A 22,990-nucleotide genomic window follows, 5' to 3' on the forward strand; every position below is an offset into this window, starting at 1 on the left:
CTCGGGAACACTGTCCTCCGAGGGGCCCGACTCTCCGGACCCCTCGGCAGCCATCTGGCTGTTTTTTGTGGGCCAAAAAGGCCCTAAAACCTGAAAACAAAACTCCAAATCCCAGCACCAACTTTTTACAAAACTCCCTCCAACACCCAGCTGCAATTAGGCAACCAGTAACACCTGGCTCACTCCTAGCCCCTCCCACCTAGAGTGTGCTACCCACTGAGCTACAGCTGACACCATTCTTTCCCCAAACCTATCAAATGTGGTACGAAGGAGGAATTGCTGCCATCTGCTCTGACTGCCTGATTCTATTCCTGCAGTCAGTAGGTGCTAGTGAGAAAAGGATCATTACTAAAGAGCGACGGGCAAATCCATTGTAAAACTGAGTGGTAAGCATGCAGCAGCCCGCACAAGAATTCAGGATTTTATTTTATTTGTTTCTTTTGTAATTGTCTTCCTTTTTGTTAGGTCCAATCTGTCTCTGGTTCCTCTGACGAAATACTGCCATCTGGGTAGGGGAATTAAACAGGAATGCAGACTTTTGTTGGCCGTTCCATGAATCATCAGATAGGATACAAAAAATAAATTTTCCGGTGGGTGAGATGAGTTATTAGCAGGTGCAAAGGTCAACCGTTGAATTAAACCTTCAACTACACAGAAATTTGGGGCAGTTTACTTAATGTTTCCCTTGAAAGTACCTGGACAAGAAAGTAAATAAAGTTGGGTGTTTTAAGTCATTTATTCTCGTGTATAAATTCTCCTAAATCTGACTGAGGGAGGGGTACAGATGTCTAAGTGATAAACTGTAAATGACATTGGATGATTACCAACCTGCGCACAGCACTCACACTCTGCAATACAATTTCAAATGTAATCTTGTATTGGAAAAAAATCCGTACATGTTGTTTCCAAGGGTTTCTTGCATTTTCTCCAGGATTAAACAAAGCTTCCAAATCACATAATATTGGAAGAGCTCTGATGTGCTATTTATTGCCCCCTGAACTTTAGAGAAACCAGAGCTGAATGGCTACGCCGTGCTACTGATTAGGAGTCATTTCAGAATGGACAATTACGCAGCTTTCCAAACGATGGTGTCAGTGACTTGTCGTATGCAGGACCACAGGGCGTCCTAGCTGATGGTGCATTAGTTCCCGGTTGCAGCTTGGAAGGAGTCGGTGACATAAGTTATGAGCTGTACTGACTGAAGCCATTGGCAGAGTTGTTCATTTCTTGACCTGGACTTCAGGTCATTGTGTAGAAGGTGGCATAGTTGATCCACGGCTTCCTTAGTGAACGGAAGTTGATGAAGGCACAGATCCTCAGAGTCCCTTATAATATTTGTGGGACCTATAGACTAATGGTGGAGTGGGGGGGGGGGGGATAATAGCAGGTTGGCCTCATCCTCCTTTGGTGTTGCCTCACTCTTTTTTGTTCCTTTCTGTTGTGCTCCTCTATCAAGGGTGCATACAAAAGAATCCTCATCGCAAAGCTCATACTGTTCTTTGGTATCCCGAACTGTGGTTGAGTGCCAAAAATGTTCTGGTGACCAGAAAGCCCCTCACTCTGGCAGTTTAAAGTGTAGTTCAGTAGCTCCCCAAAGCTTCAAAAATACAAATTTCCTGAAAGAAGGTAATAAACCTGAGATATGGGCTGAAGTCGTCCAGCTGTGAACATTTCTGCCCAGTGTATCTGTTCATGACAAAGTTGCACCAACAGAAATTATGTCGTGTGTGTGTGTGTGTTAAACAGCAGGCAGGAACCTGAACAGGAAATTTTGCTGCAATGAAATCTGGACATACCCCCAGCAGAAACAGGTCCTGCCCTTAAATCTGACACTCAAAATTGAGATGCATCTGTATTACATTCCTATCTTGCCAATAACAATAGGGATTTTGGTCCCAGCATTTCATTCAAAAGGGATTCATTAACTTTTAAAATTGTGCTAACAACACAAAAATGACACTTCAATTTTTTTTCATGGGTGTGAAGTGCATGCTTTGCAGTATTCATTGATATCAACAAGCTCCAGTAGAACCTCCAATAATCTGCATTCCTAATTATCCAACAGAATTTTCATGAGACAAAGCTTTGCATAAGATGTCTAATCTCTGCCTGTCTGACATAAATCAACCTCCGGCAAGGAATGTTAAGTTCAATTTGTGTTCCTCGGCTTGTACTTACTGTGCCTACAGTATCTATTATACATATGATGTGTTGCATCTTAAGATGTGTTGGATGACATCATAACAAAAAATGGCATTGGAGTATCTGTTTCGAGCATTTCTGAAAATTTGTTGTGCTCCTTTTTTGCAGATATGTTATTGGTGGACTCATCTGGCAATCTAGTGCACTGCACTCACTATCTTGAACAATGGATCAGTGAGATATCGTGGTGGTTAATAATGGCTTAGTATCGCTGGAGAGCATCTTAAATACATTGACTGGAAAATACAAGGGGTCCAATTGTTGATTCACATTAGAGCCTGGAGCCATGAAGGATACTGCCTTCAGCCTGGACACAGTGCTATGGGACAGTGCTGAGATGGGACACTTTGGTCTTGCCGTTCTTCAGTGATGGCAAAGCCCCAGGATAGATCAAGTTTGTGGCTTAAGACTTACTCAAACATCTCATGTCCAGACCTCCCAGACGTGCTTCTTCAAGTTCAAGTGCAAAATCCAGAATCTAGCTGAGATGGATTTGTGGCAAAAAAAAAATTGCCAGGAGGGATGGTTCTGACCTGCATCAAGCTGCAGCTGAGTTCCCCAGAAGGGAATCGGCTTCACTGTGGGAATGCCTCCTTGCTAAAGCCTCTCGCATGAGAAGCTCAAGTAAGCAGTTGGTGACAAGTAAACCTGCTATGCAGCACTTCAACATCTAGAACGCCAAGGTAGTTGGCATGTTGCTAGTATCAGTCCATCGTTCTGAAGGCAGATATCCATTGCATATTTGATGAGGAAACTGAGACTTGGGATGATAGTTGCTGGAGGGTATTACCTGCAGGCGGAGTATGAGAATACTCATTTATTCAGGGCTCAGTCCCGACTATTGGGTTGCAGCAGTTGCTGGAGCTCTTAACCTTCAACTGGTGGAACCAACATTTGATGGGTTATGGTATGTTTGTCCATGCTGTGGTCAGAAGGATGGTGGCAATGCAGTCTCACATTTAGTGGTGTGTTCAGGTGGTCATAAGGAGCTCCTTGTACCTGTTTGCCTAGCGAGGGCTCAAACCTGTTCTTATCAGTTACAATGACGAGTAACTATCCTACTTTAGGCTGTCATTGGGGTTGAGATGGCGCCAAGATAAAATGGCTGGCAATGGAAGTTCAGAACCAAATCAACTCTGTGGCAGATTTGGCAATCCGATACTGGAGCCAGCAGACCCACAGTACACTTAGGCATTGTTGCTGATTAGCCAGCCTGATTCATTAGTGGAACTCGAAGCTCGATACCAACCAGGACAAAGCAGCCGCTTGATTGGCACCCCATTCACCACCTTCAACATTCACTCCCTCCACCACCGGCACACCATGACTGCAGTGTGTACCATCTACAAGATGTACTGCAGCAACTCGCCAAGTCTTCTTCGACAGCACCTCCCATACCCGCGACCTAGAAGGACAAGGGCAGCAGGCGCATGGGAACACCATCACCTCCAAGTTACACACCATCCTGACTTGGAAATATATTGCCATTCCTTTAGCATCGCAGGCTCAAAATCCTGGAACATCCTCCCTAACAGCACTGTGGGAGTACCTTCATCACGCGGACTGCAGCGGTTCAAGAAAGTGACTCACCACCACCTTCTCAAGGGCAATTAGGGATGGGCACTAAATACTGGCCTTGCCAGCGACTCCCACATCCCATGAACGAATTTTTTAAAAAACTTGGAGAGATATACCTGTTACTGGGGTTGGGATTGTTCCCATTCAGCTCCAGATAACGCTGCAAGCCAGGGCCCTAATGGGTATGGACCAGCAGTGGGAAGCTTACCAGTGCTCTGTGCCGATGGGCTATGCAATAATGCCTAGTTAAGCTCCAGTAATATCCCTGTGAACACTTGGGGGTTCCCATGTCTTGGCTCTGCCAACCTGCACTTAAGCTCTCGAGACTAGGGTATATGTGGTTTGAAACTATGGGAGGAATGTGGATTCCACATCAGAAAAAAAAAAACTCGACCTGTGGATTTGTAGTTTGGAGACTCTTAAATATCATGACCTAAGTGTGGGAACTCAATTATTCACCAATTTCCATTATTCACCAGTGTGGCCAATAATGGAGGTTCCTCTATAATTCAAAGAGTTTTGGTGCTCACTGAAACATAAACACGGTTTTCTTACACTGCAGCCTGCAAAATTAGCAAAAGCTGACTGACCGCTTCACAAAAGCTAATGGCACAAAAAGCTGACGGCTGAAAAATAGCCTAGTGGGCTCCATAGCACCCAATTTCAGTGCTATGGATGCCGTTTTTTCAAATGGCGTCCGCGTCGCAAGCGCACTTTTGGCACGGGCTGCCCCGGACGTCATTTTGGTAAGGTCATTTGTGTCTGCACAGGGAGCGTGTGCTGGAAGTATGCAGAGTGCGCAGATCGTGATGTCAAGCAGCGTGCAATGCTGATTGGACGCCAACGCTGCCAATTTTTGACCTCCACGCTGGAGCTAACGCCCTCGCTTAACCTCCCACAGCTGAAGATGTGTTCAGCAGCAGGAAGGACCCCTCCCCCACCAGCGCTATTTAAAGGGATCATCACCATTTTCAGGTTAGTTGCTGATTGATTTCTACTGCCTCTTGGTGAGTTTGTAGAGGTGTTTCTTGGTTTGGTGTCTTATTTGAAGTTGCTGAAGTCTAAAGGAATGGTGTGGCAGGTTATTTCAAGGTTTCTGCTCAGACCAGATGCGCTCAGACCAGATGCTCCCAGACATGAGTACTGTAATTTGTTATCCCCCTTTGCCTGCAGCAGGATAGGGAGAATGAGCAGAGACGACAGAGGAGGACCAGCTGCTTGAAGAGGGAGGAGGAGGAGGAGGGGGACTCTCTCAACAGGAGGCCATATCCACCCAGGGTCTTCAGGGAGCAATTCTCCCATCTAAACCTCAACATGAAACAATCTGTGACATCTCCGCTTCAGTAAGGAGATGCTCACTGAAATCTGCCACCTGCTGCAGGCAGACCTGAGTTTCAGAGCAAGGCGAAGACTGCATCACCAGCGGCTCTGAAGGTGAGCTTTGCCAGGAATTTTTATGTATCTGGTTCCTTCCAGGCGACATTTGCAATGTCTGTTTGCCATTCACCGTTTCATAAGGGAGGTCACTGAGGCTCTGTACCCAGAGAGGTGAATGCATTTCATTCTCTTGCCAGAGAGAAGCAGGCTTTGCCAGGATAGCAGACTTCCCCAAGGTGCAGGGTTCCCCATTGACTGCACATGCATTGCTTTCCAGATGCCGCAAATGAACTGGGATGTACCACAACCGGAAAGGATTCCACTCCCTTAATTTCCAGCTGATGTGTGACCATACTCCTGATCATGCAAGTCCATGCTCGGTATCCTGGCAGCAGTCATGATGCCTTCGTTCTGCAGCAGTTTGCTGTACTATCAACATTTGAGCCACCACGACAAACCAGAGTGTGGCTACTAGATGATGAGGGCTATCCGCTGACCACCCAACCATTCGTGGGCAGTATGCATATAATGAAAGCCATTCTGTCACATGGAATGTGATAAAGCAGACCATTGGGGTCCTTAAACAACGCTTCCGCCGCCTGGACCACTCTGGAAGAGCCCTGCAGTACTCCACAGAGCACGTCTCAAGATTCGTTGTGGTCTGCTGCATGCTGCACAACCTCGCCATCACGAGGGCACAGCCCTTGCCTCCAGGCATATGGCGACCAGCTGAGAAGGAAGGGAGGAGGCAACTAAGACAGCCCCTTTCAGCCCAGGCTGCCCGTGATCAACTGATTCAACTGCGGTACCAGTGAACGCAACTCCAATTTCCCATTCACCCACCGTCACACACCTTACCATCCCTCTGTTCCAGACCATCACAGCATCCTCTTGGCAACAAATGTTACAATAAAAGCCACCACAACACAAACATTCCAAACCAACTTTATACATCAATTCATCCAGTGTTAGATAACAAAGTCAACTAATCACTCTTGTGCATTCCCTTAGTGCCTGTCTTGTGTGTTCCTTTGCCTGTCCTAGTGCTTCTACTCCATGCTAACCCAGTGGCTGCAGCATGCCTGGTGGAAGGCTGCTGACTTTCAGCGGGTGAGACTACAGATGGCTTTGCTGGACAACCTCCAGCAGCTCTGGGCCTAGAAGGCCTGGCTTTAAACTGCACCACCTCGGCATGGGTGGCAGCAGCCTGGGCTGGTTGGCTGACAGGTAACAGCAAGGGCACTGGCGGAGTGGCAATGGTGAGGGCACTGGCGGAGTGGCAATGGTGGAAGGACAAATGCTGTCATCCTGAGAGGACAGCAGGCTCATGCTCCACAGACGCACTGCCACTCCCCCAGGGCGGTGTCTCAGCCATCCTAGTAATCTGTTGGAGGACAAATTGTTGTAACACCCTGCAAGCCCCTTTGAGCACTGGTAACCACAGCCATGATGGCAGCAGTCTGTGCTTGTGTGGCAGCAAGCTGCGCTTGCATGACTTCAGTCTGAGCTTCCACTGCAGCACTCAAAATGGCTTCTGCTTGTGCTTGTGCTGCAATGGAAGCTGAGACATTGTCCATCAGACGTTGCATGATGGTTGGATCCACAAGTGCATCAATGGTTTTGCCCACCATTTCCACGCTGGAAAGGATGGGCTCCAATTTCTGCACAAAACCCTGTACAAGTTTGGTGCTGGACTCCTCCATGCTCCTTGACATTGCATTCAGGCTTTCTGGCAGACCAACCAATGCACCAAGCATTTAATTGTGCATACCCATCAGCCGCCTTCTGTAGGACTCCCCATTGAGGAGGTCATCTGAGTCCTGTGCAGCAGAACTCATGTACAACTTCGCCCTCTGGGGAGCGGACACCTGCGCTACCCTTTTACCCCCTGCCCTGGCTGCAGCCCACTCGTGCCCGTTGACTCATCACGTGTAGATCCCACCTTTATGCTACCCTCTATAGTACGCGCATTGCCAGTTTCTGTGCTGGTGGCTGCAAGTGTGAGATTGAATGACTGTTTCTTCATCGGTGTTGTCTTCCTCTTCCACCACTGCCTACCCAGGTTGTAGTTCTTAAGGCACCGAAAGGAAAAAGCCACAAGGGTAGGTTTGTGGTGAGGGAAGAGGGGGGAGGGGCAAGCAAAAGGTGCATGCTTACACCATGTGCAGCTTGTAATTGAGGTTGTGAGATGTGAGGAACAGGATTAGGTATGAGCATACCATCATCTTTAATGGTTTCAGCCTCGTCGCTGGCCACGGGCTCAGTCATAGCCGCTCCAATAATGCCAAGCACCGTCTCCTCCATTGGGGTTAGGATATGCAAGCACACCTGTCCCCCTCCAGTTAGCTGCTGCTGCTGCCTGCGGTTGTGCCCCACCTTCTCCTGCAAGTGAGAGGGAAATTTTTCAGTGTGTGGTGTAATGCGTTTGGTTGATTAGCTGGCAGTGTGTGCAAAGTGTAAGATGTGGGTGTGAGTGTTGCAGCAGTGGTAAGTGTGTGAGGGTGAGGTGGAGCATATGAATGTGATATATGAGTTGTGATTGGTAGGTGAGTGATGGGGGTGTCATGCATTGAGCAGTGTGTGAGGCTAGTGGTGCAGTTGATGGGATATGGCATCTGAAGATGCATTCACTTGACCTGTGAGGTCATTGAACTTCTTTCGGCACTGCATCCAGGTCATTCGGGGCAACAATGCTGGCATTTACCTCCATGGCTATCTGCTTCCACTGCCTTCACAGTGTCTGTCTGGAGGGCCTCCTGGCCCCCTGCAGATACAGGACCTCTCTCCTCCTGACCACCTTCTGCACTAAAGCCTCCAGTGCTGCGTAAGAGAACCTTGGAGCCCTTCCTGCCATTCCTGTTTCTTTGCCAGGTCAAACTCACTTCTGGAATGACCTCCAGCACTAGCATTTGTCAAACTGCTCCTCCCGTTTAAGAAGTGCAGGCTAGCTTTAATTGGTGCTAGCTCCCTGCTGAGCATGCAGCCACTCAGCAGCATGTTTAGCACTGGACTGCATGCTGCAGTCATGTAAATTACCAGGCAGCATGAAGTTTGCATTATATCTGCATTGGAACGAACAGGCGCGTTCATCACACATTACAATCCCCGCACCCATTTTCAGGGGCAATCGGATTTTTAGCCCAAGATGTCCAACTGAGAGTGCAGTAGTGTATGAGCTTGTCATAGCTGCAGTCATACTGTTATGACTTTGATTACTTTTTTATTATTGGATGTTTATTTGTCTTTTGTTTGCTTTGAACTTTACTGCTGAACCTCGCCATTCACAAAACTTTATCTGACATAGGCTGCCCTGCCTGCCCCCTGGACACCAGCAGTCTTCGCCTCATTTCAGCACAAATCACCGTCGGAAAATATCCAGTTTCAAACTCTGCCACCAACAGGAACTGCAGGTGCAACTTTAAGAAGCTGCACCAGCACATTTGTGTTAGTGCCCAGAAAATCCTGATCTCTGCACTCCCAGTACTGGAAATGCACCAGTTGTATTTAAATAAGAGGATAGCAGAAAGCCCAGGGAAATTCCTTCTTTGTACTCGCAAAATTCACAGGTGGCAGTGGTGAGCCCATAGTGGGAAACTCAGCCCCTTATGTTTTCAGATCCTTCTCTCTCTCTCTCTCTCTCTCTCTCATATTTATGGTAAATCATTTAATCAGGTGGCCAGTCTAAGGCTGTTTTGGAAATAGAAAAAAAATCAATGAAAGTATTACATTGTGTTTTTTCAATGCTGATTAATAGCCTAATAGCTGCTGTTTATAAATTGTTTCTTAAAATGAGCTGAAAAATAAATGTCTGTCTGCACAGGATAAATGGGAACAACTTTGCACAAAAGAAAACCAATCACTGGAGCTCTACCAGCATGTCAGCCTTATGACATTGGACAGTATTCTGAAATGTGCCTTCAGTTACCGTAGCAACTGCCAGATTGGAAGGTCAGCATTTGAAAAGTGTTACAAAATAACTTGCGGTGCAGTTTTTTTCCTTACTTTAAAGAGAAACATGAAAAACTTGTTTGAGATAATTTATGTATGAGGGGGAGAAGAGCTGTGTTATTTGTATCAAATTATATAAAGTGCCTGTGTGATACGCTTATCAATTACTTCATAAAAGGTGATGAGTCGAAGAAGAGATGATGAGTCGAAAGAAGAGATGAATAAGGCTTTTATTAGCTAAGAAGAGACCATGCTTCTTCGTGAGTGACTGAACAAGTCTGAACGAAACCCACACAGTGGTGGGTAGAGTCAGCTGAGGCATGCCTCCATACACAGCGCCACCCAGAGGTGGCAATATACAATACAGTGGTTTACCACATTCACCCCTTGTTTAATGTGAAGTCCGGCGGGGTGAAGGGTACTACAAGTTAAGTCTATCAGGAGGCCTTGTCTGACGTCCTGATCGTCGTCGTGGTGGCGGCGGTGGTGTTGCAGCATCCGACGTCGGGTCTGGTGTCTGGGTGGTTGGCGAAGATTCCTGGGGCTTTGGCTTTGTCTGCATAGAGGGGCACCCACTGGGCGTAGTAGGAGAAAAACCCCAGGCATCTCTTCAGTGCTTTTTGGCAGTGGGGAAGGGGTAGCTCCATTAGGGGGCGCATTCTGTCGGGGTCGGGCCCGATGACTCCGTTCTCCACCACGCAGCCGAGGATGGCCAGGCGCTTGGTGTGAAACATACATTTTTCCTTATTGTACGTTAGGTTCAGCCGTTGGGCCGTACGGAGGAAATTTGCTAGATTAACGTCGTGGTCCTGCTGGTCGTGGCCGCAGATGGTGACGTTATCCAAATAGGGGAAGGTTGCCCGCAGCGCGTTCTGGTCAACCATTCGGTCCATCTCCCTTTGGAAGACCGAAACCCCGTTGGTGACGCCGAAGGGGACCCTAAGGAAGTGGTAGAGGCGGCCGTTTGCCTCGAAGGCAGTATACTGGCGGTCCTCATGGCGGATGGGCAGCTGGTGGTACGCTGACTTAAGGTCGATGGTGGAGAATACTTTGTATTGCGCAATCTGATTGACCATATCAGATATGCGAGGGAGGGGGTACGCGTCCAGCTGGGTGTACCGGTTTATGGTTTGGCTGTAGTCGATTACCATGCGGCGTTTTGCAGTGGTTTTAACGACTACAACCTGGGCTCGCCAGGGGCTAGTGCTACCTTCGATAATGCCCTCCTTCAAGAGCCGCTCCACCTCAGAGCTGATAAAAGCTCTGTCCCCGGCACTGTACCGCCTGCTTTTGGTAGCGATGGGTTTACAGTCGCGGGTGAGGTTAGCGAACAGGGGAGGGGGGGGGACTTTTAATGTGGAAAGGCTGCAGGTGGTTTGCAGCGGGCGATTTAAAAGTTGTTGGTTGCAGACTGTGAGTGGGGGGAGGGGTCCACCGTATGCTAGTGTGACACTCTTAAGGTGGCACTGAAAATCCAACCCTAGCAGGACGGCAGCGCAAAGACGGGGCAGGACTAGCAGTTTAAATTTTTGATATTCAGTGCCCCCTACTGACAGGGTCACCACACAGTAGCCGCTGATGTCCATTGACTGGGACTTGGACGCCATAGAAATGCGATGGTGCGTTGGCAGAATCGTGAGGGAGTGGCTACGTACCGTGTCGGGGTGGACGAAACTCTCTGTGCTCCCGCTGTCGATCAGGCAACTGGTGGCGCGGCCGTTTACCGCGATATCCATCATGGAGCTGGATAGATGGTGAGGGTGGCCTTGATCCAGCGTCACGGAGGCCAGTATGTGGCTTAGTGAGTCACTATAGTCATCCGCCGAGACGGTGGTCGGTTCCGGTGACGAAATGGCGGTTGAGTGCGTTGGATACGATGGCGGCGGATGCCATGCGGCCGGGGGTACACAAAATGGCGGATAAGATGGCTGCTCCCACGGCCCGCACGCTGCGCTGCTGGCTGGCTTCCCCTTGCAGGCGTTAGCGTAATGGCCTTTCTTCCCGCAGCCCGAGCAGGTAGCTGTCTTAGCTGGGCAGTGCGCTCTGGGATGTTTTAACTGGCCACAGAAATAGCATTTTTGGGCCTGGTTACTGGGCATCGAAGCAGTTCTTACCGGAGGCTGCTGTCTCGGTTGGGTCGCTGCAGCGGTTGGTGCCGGGGGCGGCGGTCCCGTGTCCCACGGTTTCGATTGCCATGTCTCGGCGCCGTTACGGGGGTATGCCTCGAGGTTTCGGTGGGCCTCCTCTAACGAGAGCGCAAGGGCAATGGCCGTCTTCAGGTCGGGTTCCTTGCTTTCTAGCAGTCTCTGCCGGGTGTGGTCTGACTGGAGGCCCCTGACGAAGGCAGTACCTGCTAACAAGAGGTATCGCCACGAGCAGGACCACCAGTTACAACCCCCGGGGGAACGGCCAGGTGGAAAGGGAGAACGCGACGGTTTGGAAGGCAGTCCTCTTAGCACTAAAATCTAAGGGCCTTCCGACCTCCCGCTGGCAGGAGGTCCTCCCTGCAGCGCTTCACTCCATTCGGTCACTGCTTTGTACTGCCACTAATGCGACCCCTCATGAGAAAATGTTCGTTTTCCCCCGGAAGTCTACATCGGGAACCTCGCTACCGGCATGGTTGACTTCTCCTGGGCCCGTCCTACTGCGGAGGCACGTGAGGACGCATAAAACGGACCCCCTGGTCGAGCGGGTGCACCTCCTACACGCCAACCCCCAGTATGCCTGGGTGACATACCCAGACGGGCGGGAGGACACGGTCTCCATACGAGATCTCGCACCCTCGGGTACCCCTGAATTACCACCGTTATCCCCCTTACCACCGTTATCCCCCTTACCACTGTTATCCCCCACCACCCCGCCCAACCCAACCCCTGCAGACGGCATCACAGGCGAGTCCCTGCGCGTGCTCCACAGCCGTTACCGCTTTACAATCGCAGTCTCTGCAGAGTGCCAGTAGCACCCGTGCAAATGCCCCTACCGATTCTCCCGGTTGCTGCCTGCGGGATCCCAAGAGGTGTCGGGCGTAAATTGTGTTCACTGGGCGCGTATATTGCCCTTTTAGTAGCTCGAGGGCCGCCACGTACGTATTAGAGTCCCGGATTAGCATATATACTTGATGGCTCACCTGGGCGGTCAAAATTTTCAGTTTGTGATCCTCCTCTGTAACCTGTGAGATTGCGAGGAAGGATTCAAAGCAGCTCAGCCAGTGTTCAAACTTGGCTGATGCACCCACATCTTGAGGGTCGAGGTCCAGGCGTGGTGGTCTGAGGGCTCTCAGCAATGTCTGCTGTATCCGTTGCTGTTGTTGCTCCTCAGGTGTCGCCATTTAACTTTTAGCTAATAAAATTGATACGCTTATCAATTACTTCATAAAAGGTGATGAGTCGAAGAAGAGATGAGTCGAAAGAAGAGATGAATAAGGCTTTTATTAGCTAAGAAGAGACCATGCTTCTTCGTGAGTGACTGAACAAGTCTGAACGAAACCCACACAGTGGTGGGTGGAGTCAGCTGAGGCATGCCTCCATACACAGCGCCACCCAGAGGTGGCAATATACAATACAGTGGTTTACCACACTGTGATGCTGCTTTCAATGTGGCAATCAATCAAAAAAAGTTAATAGAATGTTAGGGTCTATAGGCGTTTCCCCCTGGTGAGTTTACCTAAACTACACTTCTGCCCTTTGTGATGATCCTGCCATGACTCTGTCCAGTTTTCATTGGTTAACTTCATTTTAAAATAGTCAGCGGACTCACCGCATTATTTTCAAGCTGTATTAGGAGCTTGTATCTGGTGGGAGGCTGATGCAGCTGCACAATAAACTGGCTGAATCAACTTAAAGGGGCATGGCATTCATTGTGTGTCTGAAGCATTTTAGATCACTGCAGGGTTTGGTTCTTCACCGCACTGGGTTCCTAAATTTATGGACTCTTCAGTTTAGGTATTATTGGCTGAAATCCAGCAAAAGAGGACCCAGAATTTTGCCCCCGAGGGAAGGAAGGGCAAATTCTTAGCCTCCCACATCTAGGAACACCTCATGACAGCTCATTGCTGCAAGAGGTTCAATGACTTCACCAGGGCAGCCAAAGTAACAGGAGGCCATCACACTTTGTAATAATGCACTATAATAAGTATTTTCCCAATTCCAGCCACCTTGCCCTCTGTCTTAAGCACTATTTTCCAGAAAGGACCCTCCACCCACCCACCCTTCCCATGCAAGTTTTCCTTTACTCACAGCCAAATATGTAGGCAAATAGTGAAAGATTGAATGTATATATTTGCTTGTTTCCTGCACTTTGTCTCCTCCCATAAAGGGATGCTTTTTGACACCTGGATTGCATTCTATTTGCTGATAGAGTTCCTTCCCTTTGTCTACTTTCTTCATTAAGAGGAAACTTACCCACAACTGAAGACACCTCAGTCACCTGCTGATTGGGAATATCAATCAGCCAACTTCAAACCTCGGCCTATGAGGGAGCACCGGGGAGAAGGTAGTTGGGATTGAAAGGAGACATAATTGTAGGCATTAAGGGGAGATACAGTGGTAACAAAAAGGGCAGGAAAGCATAGATTTTTAAAATTAAAATGTTTTTTTATCACCTACGGGTTATGTGCAGAATGATTTGAGACAACGTGGGGGAATGCCTGCGCAAAGGAGAAGCGGAAAGTTTTTCAAATGGGAACTGTGCTAGTTGTGGAGGAGAGTATTTGTCAACGATTGAGTGAGTTGATGCAGTTGCCAAGGGGGAAACCATGAAGGTAGGATAGATTTTAAAGTTGGCATGGATCTTATTAAGGTGGAGGCGCCCCTTACAAGCTTCATCCATAGATGTCTGGTAGCTGACAATGGGTTCTCCTGGGTGACCTCGCCGACCTGGTTACCTGAGTTTTTCTTCGTAACAAAGGTACAGGGGAATTACTATAGCAAACATCATTGTGTCCTGTGCTTTATAGCTGAAGGTACACATATTTCCATATGCGGTACCAATGCTTAAGCTAGTAGAAAAAGCCCCCGCAGAAGAAAGAATCCCAATCTTCAGTTACGTTGGAGCAAATGCATTACAATAACGACAACAATGACTATGTAGTGCCTTTACCGTAGTAAAATGTCCCAAAGTGCTTTACGGGAGCGATTTACCTAACAAAAATTGACACCAAGCCAAAGAAGGAGACATTCGGACAGGTGACCAAAGGCTTGGTTAAAGTGGCAGGATTTAACGAGTATCTTAAAGGACGAGAGTGAGGCAGAGGGGTTTAGGGAGGGACGTCTCCGCTCACTCACTCTACCGGCCTCCACAGATGCACTGCGTGCTGACTGAAGCAGGAATTTCTGGCGTAAGAACTCCTGCCCCACCCACCAATGACATTTGCCTTGTAGAAAGCAGGTGGCGGTTCTGCCCTTACAAGGCAAGTCAGAAACTCCACGAATGTGTCTGCTGTTTTTCATGGGGTTCTGCTGGTCCCTCTACTGCTGAATGATGATAAATCCTGAAGGTCTAAGGGGTTATATATTGTACCTATATGGCCTTACATGCTCTATTCTATAGTACCACTACCTGCATAAATTAGAAGGATTTCACTCTGAATGCTCAGTTTGTTTGTGACTATCAGTGCCAGATTACACAAGTTAATGCTCATTTCACAAGCAGCTGTCATGATGCCTTAATTTTAAAAAGTAACTCAAAATTTAACTCCTAAAAGCAAATATCATGGTGGCTTCTGGGCGTTCAACGTTACCCTCTGGAGCCATCGCTCATGACACCTCTGCAGTATCCTAGGACACGAGCTAATCACAGATATACTGCATCAATCATAGTAATCATCAAGCACAGTATTAGTATGTTGAAGTAGCGGTTTATGTGCCTGGATACATCTGCGGGGCATCCTGCAATAATGCCTGGCTAAGGCTACGAGCAATGTGGTGCATACTTCAGTAGAACTTTGTCTTGCATCATGACGGAGGCTCCAAAGCAGCAAAGGGAGTACCAAAAAAATCAGGAAGAACATAAAGAGGCTGCAGAACAGAATTCAATGCCAGCTGTGTGAGCTGCCTTCTAACTACAATTTTCCTGTTGCATTAACAACCCTGTAGATATCTTCCACAAATGTTTTCACCAATAGAACCTTCCATCTTCCAGGCAACTCACAAACCTCCCATTTCTGTCACTTTGCATATGCTCAGAGCTCTGCATGAACACTCTCCCCATTTACATAACTTCAATGCAGTCAGATATCTAATTTCAAACCATGTCATGTGTGCAAGAGCCTAATGTTTTCTTTCATGGCGCTTGCCCTCGATGATGGTGTTTATCCTCTTAAACCTAATCTGGTGCTTTTTCTATGTACTACTATGAGAATATGAAGTGGATGACTGCTACATGTCCATCAGAGCCTTTTAAGATTCAGGTGATCCTTGTCTCCCAGCAACTGATCCTGAGATCGACCAGATGCCAACTCTTCCACATCTGCAACTGCATAGGTGACCTGGCTTTGTATGTTTATCGTGCAACCACCAGAGCGGATTGGTAGGGTTGACTGGATGTGTTGCCGTGGCAAAGCATTCCATGCTCCAACAGCCCACTGTGTAAATAAATTTCTCTTAACCTCTCTCCCCACGTTGCATGACAATTTTGAATTGATAATCCCTCGTTGCTGACCACCCAAACAAAGGAAATTGTCTTTCCCTATTCACTCTATCAAAATCTTTCATAATTTTTAAAAGCTCCAATTATATCTTTCCTTATCCTTCTCTGTTCCATTGAAAATAATCCCAGTATCTCAAGTCACTTCTCATAACTATAGTTTCCCATTTCTGGCATAATCCTGGTGAATGTACGCTAAAAGCTCTCCATGGCTTTAATGTCCTTTCGATAATGGAGTGTCCAAAATTGTTGCCCAACTAATTTGTACAAATTTGTCATGTATCATATTGGTGGTACTTCCTGCAAATCTTTTTGAGCAAATTGTCTGAAAGGCAAGTGAAAAGAAATCTAAAAATAAAGAAACATTGGGTTTGATTTACGTAAGATCAACAGAGGAATTGCAGGGCAAGATCTCTGCCTGCCCACATGATCCCAGCAGCGCCTGACTGCGCTTTCCTTGAGGGGGCCTCATTGAGTATGTATGGTGGGTTCAGCACTGCTGGGAGGGAGCGAATTGGGCCTAATTGCTGTAGCTAAAAGGTTAATGGCCAAAAGCACAGTAGGAGGATGAGAGGGGGAAGAGAGGGAGAGAGAAATTGGAGCTAGACCTTAAAGCAAAATTGTGATGGTAGAGGAGCACTATCCAGAGACTCTGCAATGACAAAAGCCCCAAGGTTTTCGGAAGCTGCAGTGCTGATAATACTGGCAGAGATAAGGGCAAGAAGAGAAAGATTCTTTGGCACCCAAGGAATCATGACCCAGAAAAAGGATGTCCAGGCAGTCTGGAGGGAGGGGCACTGGTATCAGTGACAACTCTACGACTTTACAAATTATTATTCAATGCCAGAAATATTTGATTCAGGAGCATAGCTCTCATGTACAGTCAGTGGAGACTGTGCCCTCATGTGATGTAGATGGTGTACAAGTTGAAGGAGTCCACAAACCACATTCGCAATACCATGCAAGATGTATGGCATGATGTGAGGAACACCTTCGTGAGTGTGGCAGTCCAGGTGACGGCAGCTTCAAGACAGGAGGAAGAGGCCCTGAAGGCAGTTGTCATTTCCAGAGTAGCAGCAATAGATGCCTCAAAGAGCACCCTAGCTCAGCTTTCAGAACTTAATTGGGTCTATTCAGTCTGCTCTCACTCAGACCATTAACCCAACTGTGCTAATTCCAGGGCTGAAAGAAGTAGTCACAGATGCTGCTCCTTCTCATAATGGCGACTATGCACTGGTACCAATGTAGCCCCCTCAAGTGCCAGCAGAAATTGGGAACTTCTGGTCTGGGCCTGGTCGGCATTGGATGCAGAAATGACATGCCACTGGAAGCAGTTCCTGAAAGGACATCAGCGTCACAGTTGAGTGCCACCTCAGTCTTTGAGGGTTTCAATACAGTCCCAGCCAAAACCATCCTGCTACTCAGGTTGCACCACGTAAAGATTAAGAGGTTAGGTCATGAATGAAAAGAGTTTTAGGCACAAGAGATCGTCACAGTGATTTTAAAAAAAAGTAGCAATAGAAGTAAAACACAATGAAGAGACAAGATGGTAGTAAACTTGTGTGTATGTAATTATCTGCCAATTCAGTTTGTTTCTGTAATTTTTCCAGGGCAGTCACTTGTTATCTCTCTTTATGGTAATTAATGTTATATCTGCCCCCTCCAGAGAGGGTATTTGAGCTATTACAGATTTGCATAATGGTTCTGCGAGCAAGGCAAAGCATCAAAAAGCATTCATTGTGTCATACAGATGGTAGGCACCTTCTTGATTGGAAGAAGTTGGTGATGATGTCCTGCATAATGGCACATCTGCAGATAGCGGGGTGTCTGGGCTCAGCTCTTCCCTTGCCTGGACATCTTCATCATGAGCAGGGGTTTGGTCTCCACCACCACCTTCCTTTCACCTTTTGTGCTTAGAAGACCCAATCCCTATGTCATTTCCAAATTATGGAGGATGCAGCAAGCCACGACACTTCTGGAAACCCTTGCTGGACTGTACTGCAGGGCTCTCACTGACCTGTTCAGGCACCGGAAATGGGACCTGAGAATTTCAATGGTCTGCTCCACAATGATCTTTGTAGCCCCCAAGGGGACATTTCAACCTCTTTCGACCTCTAACATGGAGTATTGAAAAGGAGGCATCAGCCAAGTCTGAAGCACGTACCTCTATTCTCCTGTCGGCCACGCTGTCACGTTGCTCTGACTGAGTAGTGCAGGTATCTTAGATTGCCTGAGAATAAAGAAATCATGGTTACTCCCTGGCTATATATAATGAAGTGCCTTAGGTCACTCACTATCTGAATGTTCAGGGAAAGAAATTCTTTCCTATTGATAAGAAAAAAGAACTTGCATTTATATGGCACCTTTCATAACGACAGGAGATCCTAAAGCACTTCACAGTCAACAAGATACTTTTGAAGTGTAGTCAGTATTGTAATGTAGAAAAACATGGTAGCTAATTTGCATACAGCAAGGTCCCACAATCGGCAGCAAAATAAATGACTAGATTATTTGTTTTGATGGTAATGGTTGAGCAATGAATACTGGCCAAGATCTCCCCATTTTTTTTTAATAGTGCCATAGGATCATTTATGTCCATTTGAGAGGGCAGTCAGGGCCTCGGTTTAATGTCTCATTCGAAAGAATGCACCTCTGACAGTGCAGCGCTTCCTCAGTACTGCACTGAAGTGAGAGCCTGTATTATGTGCTCAAGGCTCTGGAGTGGAACTTGAACCCATGACCTTCTGACTCAAAGACGAGAGTGTTACCACTGCGGCTATTCTGACACTCTGTTGATGAAGTAGCTGGGGCCTTGATAGCTACATGGGTAGCATCAATGACACCATGCACTTGTGGGAATCCAGGCACTTTAAATAAGGTGATAGCTTTCTCTTTCTGCTTTGCTGGAACCATGCAGAACTGAATAAACTTAGAGCTCTGCCTGAATAGATCATCTGTGATGTGTGCAATGCACCAATAAAACTGTTGACTGCCTGATGTGACTAATGTTACCAAACGCTGCCTGAAAGCATCCGGATTACATAAACGTTAAGTACTGTTGTCACCCTCACAGCCGTAGACAAGGCAGTGCCCCTGGTGGGAAGAAACTGCAAGTCAAGTTCCAACTGCTGGCATATCTCTGTCACAGTATCATGGTGATGGGCAATTAATGCCGGCCCTGCCCACATCCCATGAATGAATTTTTTTTAAAACACATAGGGGGAAAAATTCAGTATCGCCCCGTTTGGGGCGCCATTAGCGGCCGTGTGCAAAGTTTAGCGCCTGGCACTAATTATCGCCTCTGACAGCAAACTTGGCTTTTATCACCCCAGGAGGTGATTGGAGCGCTAAATCAGGCGCTTCACACCTGTCTTAAGGCGCAAAGGCCAAGGAGCGAGGCGCTACCTCAGAGCGCTGGCGAAGCAAGGAAGGGCAAATCAAAATAAACCTGCAAAGTGCTGCTCAGTACTCAAAATAAACTTGCAAAGTGCTGCTCAGTACTCAAAACTCCTTCACACAGCGTTGAATCTCTCCAGAAGTTTCTCTCTCTCTCTCTCTCTCTCTCTCAAAATGCGTGGTGCACAAATGTCACCGACAAAAAAGGCAGAAAGCGGTTGCCTTTAAATAGCGCTCCCCTAGTCCCTTTCTGACAGCATAACGCTCCCCTCAACCTGTCGTTGCTAGCGGCAGGCAGTAAGGCAGGGGGCGCCACTCAATATCTGGTCCGGGGCGCTAACGGGGCATTGCACACTTGACTGACGTCACAATCTGCCGGCGCAGGTGATCGTGGCGGTAGTGTTTAGCGCCGCCGCAAAATGTCTAGTTAATTTTGTGAGTAGCGCAAACATCGCCGCGCCCGGGCGCTAGTTGCTTTGCGCCCCATTAGCGCCCTCTTAAGGCGCTAACGGGAGGCGCAAACAACTGAATTTTTCCCCCATACTCCTCAGACACTGGTGATAGGAAAAATCCAGATGGGACCTTTGTGGTCTGTAAACCGTTTGGCATGGATATCCATGAGTTGGGTGTATGATGCCGCACTCTCCTGGCTTCCAGCCTTTCCTCCAAGGCCTTGACATCCTTCTCCTCAAAGCACAGTGGCGATAATTTGTAGAGGTAGTAAATGGATGTGAATGAAGAGAAATATTGAGGCGCATTTGGCTATGCTTCCTCCTAATGTAAGCAGCGGGGTGGGCTTCTGGCGCACAGTTCAGGATCACGGGAGGCAAATCACAGTAGCCATTTTTTGGGGTGAAGTTTCGACGGAAGGCCTCGCCACCCCATTTTCCTTGCCAGGCTACCTCTGCACCACCGGAAAACGTACAGTTTTCCTAAGAAAAGTTATTTGTGAAGAATTGGCTTATTAGTTATTAAAGTTGATATCTATATTATTTTTTTACTTGAGTCAAATAATAGACATTCTACTGGAAAAAGTCATTGTTATATGACTGTCACACATTCACTGTTTGTCTTTTGTTAAAATAAATTTACTTAATGGATTTAAACTGAAAAACAGATTCTGAAAGCATGGTGCCTTATTAGCTTATCTTAGACAACAAAGATCTCGTGAAGGCAAAGGATATGTCAAGCTCCTGAGAGCAATTAACATACAAGGTTTTCTATTTCAACTTCTTGGGCATGTTACCAAAAACTTATCCAGATCTCCAGGGTAAGATAGGGACTATTGAATGTACGTGGACTTGGGACTTGCCCAAGAGAGTGATTTAAAATATGAGAATCAAAATAATCAAGAGTAAGAAGGGTAGAAAAGTCCCCAAAAATGTGACATGGGACGGCGTATGCTTGCTTGAAATGCTTGCAGATGTTTCCAAACACAACGATGCACACTATAGGTGAGGCACCTGTTCTTTTCACATATGCCTGAGCAGCAAATCTAGGCTAATATGTCACGCCTGACAAATCTTCTGACATTGTTGTTGGAAATAACTGAATGAATGAAGGATACAATTTAGTCCAGTACAATTTATTTTGGATATTTAACTCTTGATGGTGCTGCATCTGAGCCTTTAAAAGGATAACGGTTCATTAGTAACATAATACGTAGCTAGATTTAATATTAACATGACAGTGGAAAATATAGAAGGGAAAGATTAAGGGTACATAGAAGAAGATTGTGATAAATATACAAAGATATGTCATAGTGGTTGTGATTAGTGGAGTTCCACTGGCTTACTGTTTATACTATTTGTAAAAGACATGGAGGAGAGTTTTGAGGTAATATGCTCAACATTCACACAAAACACTTTTTTAATGAATTTCTAATTGCAAAAATTTGGTTTGGCAGATTACCAACAATTCCAAATTGAAGAAGGCAGCTCATTTAATATATTTAACAGTTGAACCTAGAGCCTCTTACAAAGTGACAATTCTTTAATGGTGCTCCTTTAACAAACAACCAAGTCTGGTTATAAAAGACTCATAAAATATCTTTTGTTGCCGATAATCATGTTGAAGTTGGAGTTCCTCTACTGACTATAACAGTTGAATCAACTAAATTTATTATTTTAAAAAGTTGCAAAATAACAAACTGATAGATCTCCGATTTCCCTGGGGACAGGGAATAAAACAGAAGGAAAATGGTATGTTGGCCTTCATAGCGAGAGGATTCGAGTACAGGAGCAAGGATGTCTTGCTGCAGTTGTACAGGGCCTTGGTGAGACCACACCTTGAGTATTGTGCGCAGTTTTGGTCGCCTTATCTGAGGAAGGATGTTCTTGCCATGGAGGGAGTGTGGCGAAGATTCACCAGACTGATACCTGGGATGGCAGGAATGACTTATGAAGAGAGATTGGGTCGATTAGGCTTATATTCGCTAGAGTTTAGAAGAATGAGAGGGGATCGCATTGAAAATTATAAAATTCTAACAGGACTGGACAGACTAGATGCAGGAAGGATGTTCCCGATGGTGGGGGAGTCCAGAACCAGGGATCACAGTCTAAAGATAAGGGGTAAGCCATTTAGGACTGAGATGAGGAGGAATTTCTTCACCCAGAGAATGGTGAACCTGTGGAATTCTCTACCACAGAAGGCAGTTGAGGCCAACTTATTAAATATATTCAAGAAGGAGTTAGATATATTTCTTAAGGCTAAAGGGATCAAGGGATATGGGGAGAAAGCAGGGACAGGGTACTGAATTTGGATGATCAGCCATGATCTCATTAAATGGCAGAACAGGCTCAAGGGGCCGAATGGCCTACTCCTGCTCCTATCTTCTATGTTTCTATGTAAAATAGCTCGGGTGCACGTCTTCCCCGATGCGCCTTCCCCCATCACCCCGCTCCCTAGGTCAATCGTCGTTCAGTACTGAAATGACATGCAAATGAGAGAAATACATCCTCCCACATATTTCCTTCTATAAATGCAAGTTCTTGATGATGGTGATTTGCCTTGTTTGAATGCTGTCACGTCCAGGCATCCAGCATTCTAAGGTCAGTGGAAGGACTCAATTTTTTATTCTTCTGGGGCCTGTACAAACACTCACAGATCATTACTTTGTATAGGCTGAAGAGGAGGCAGTAGCAAAGCTCCACAGCGAATGCGGAGAGACCATTTCCAAAACATAAATTACCCCAAGGCTGGAAGATCAGCCAGCATCAGGGGAAGGCCAAAGTCCTACCCCTTGCTCCATCCCCTGCCCTCCCCCCATCCCTAGAGATGTGCCTCAATCTAAGGAGAAGGTAAGTTCTGATTTGGTATCTTGGACCCCTGTCTAAATAACTGCATAGTCTAGTCGGAATCATTATTCACAAACTAATGAATTTCCTTATCAAAATAGATATTTGAAGTATGATAATGTCATTATAAATGTCAGCATTTTAATTGCATGGTATGTGAAAATTACTATTAACTAAATGGCATTTCAAGGACTGTCTTTTAATTTTCCAGTGACAGCTCATACATCCAGGCTGTATATGAGCTGTGCTTCCTCTCCAATCAGCGCTTTAGAACCTTTCCCTATCACAATAACCTTATCTACTACCTGAGTCCTGCAGGATTTCGTTTTCGGAAAGCCTGTAGACTGGCACACCACCACACTGGTAAGTGTGAAGCATTTGCCAAATTAATGTGGCACAACTGAACTATGTTAATTAGATGAGGTCACAACATGTAATGTGAAGATTACCTAGTTTGTTTTAAATTTAGATGTTTTATTGACTTTTTTTCTCTCATCAATTTTGAGGGATGTTGTTAGTAGTGGGAATAAAAAATCTTCATCCACATTTGG

At 46.6% G+C, this 22,990-nt stretch overlaps 1 protein-coding gene across 1 annotated transcript in view; it reads left to right on the forward strand.

Annotated features, from left to right (window-relative positions):
• The window catches only part of LOC147122072 (cytochrome P450 4B1-like), a 116,898-nt gene that overhangs the window by 48,795 nt on the left and 45,113 nt on the right, over positions 1-22,990 (forward strand). The window contains exons 5-6 of the mRNA XM_085982792.1: positions 8,978-9,105; positions 22,651-22,802. Coding sequence (XP_085838918.1) covers positions 8,978-9,105; positions 22,651-22,802 — 280 coding nt within the window. The remainder of the gene's footprint in view (positions 1-8,977; positions 9,106-22,650; positions 22,803-22,990) is intronic.

Source organism: Somniosus microcephalus, chromosome 3 (genome assembly GCF_052327205.1).
Source record: "Somniosus microcephalus isolate GS21.2 chromosome 3, FLI_Smic_1.0, whole genome shotgun sequence".
NCBI lineage: Eukaryota > Metazoa > Chordata > Chondrichthyes > Squaliformes > Somniosidae > Somniosus > Somniosus microcephalus.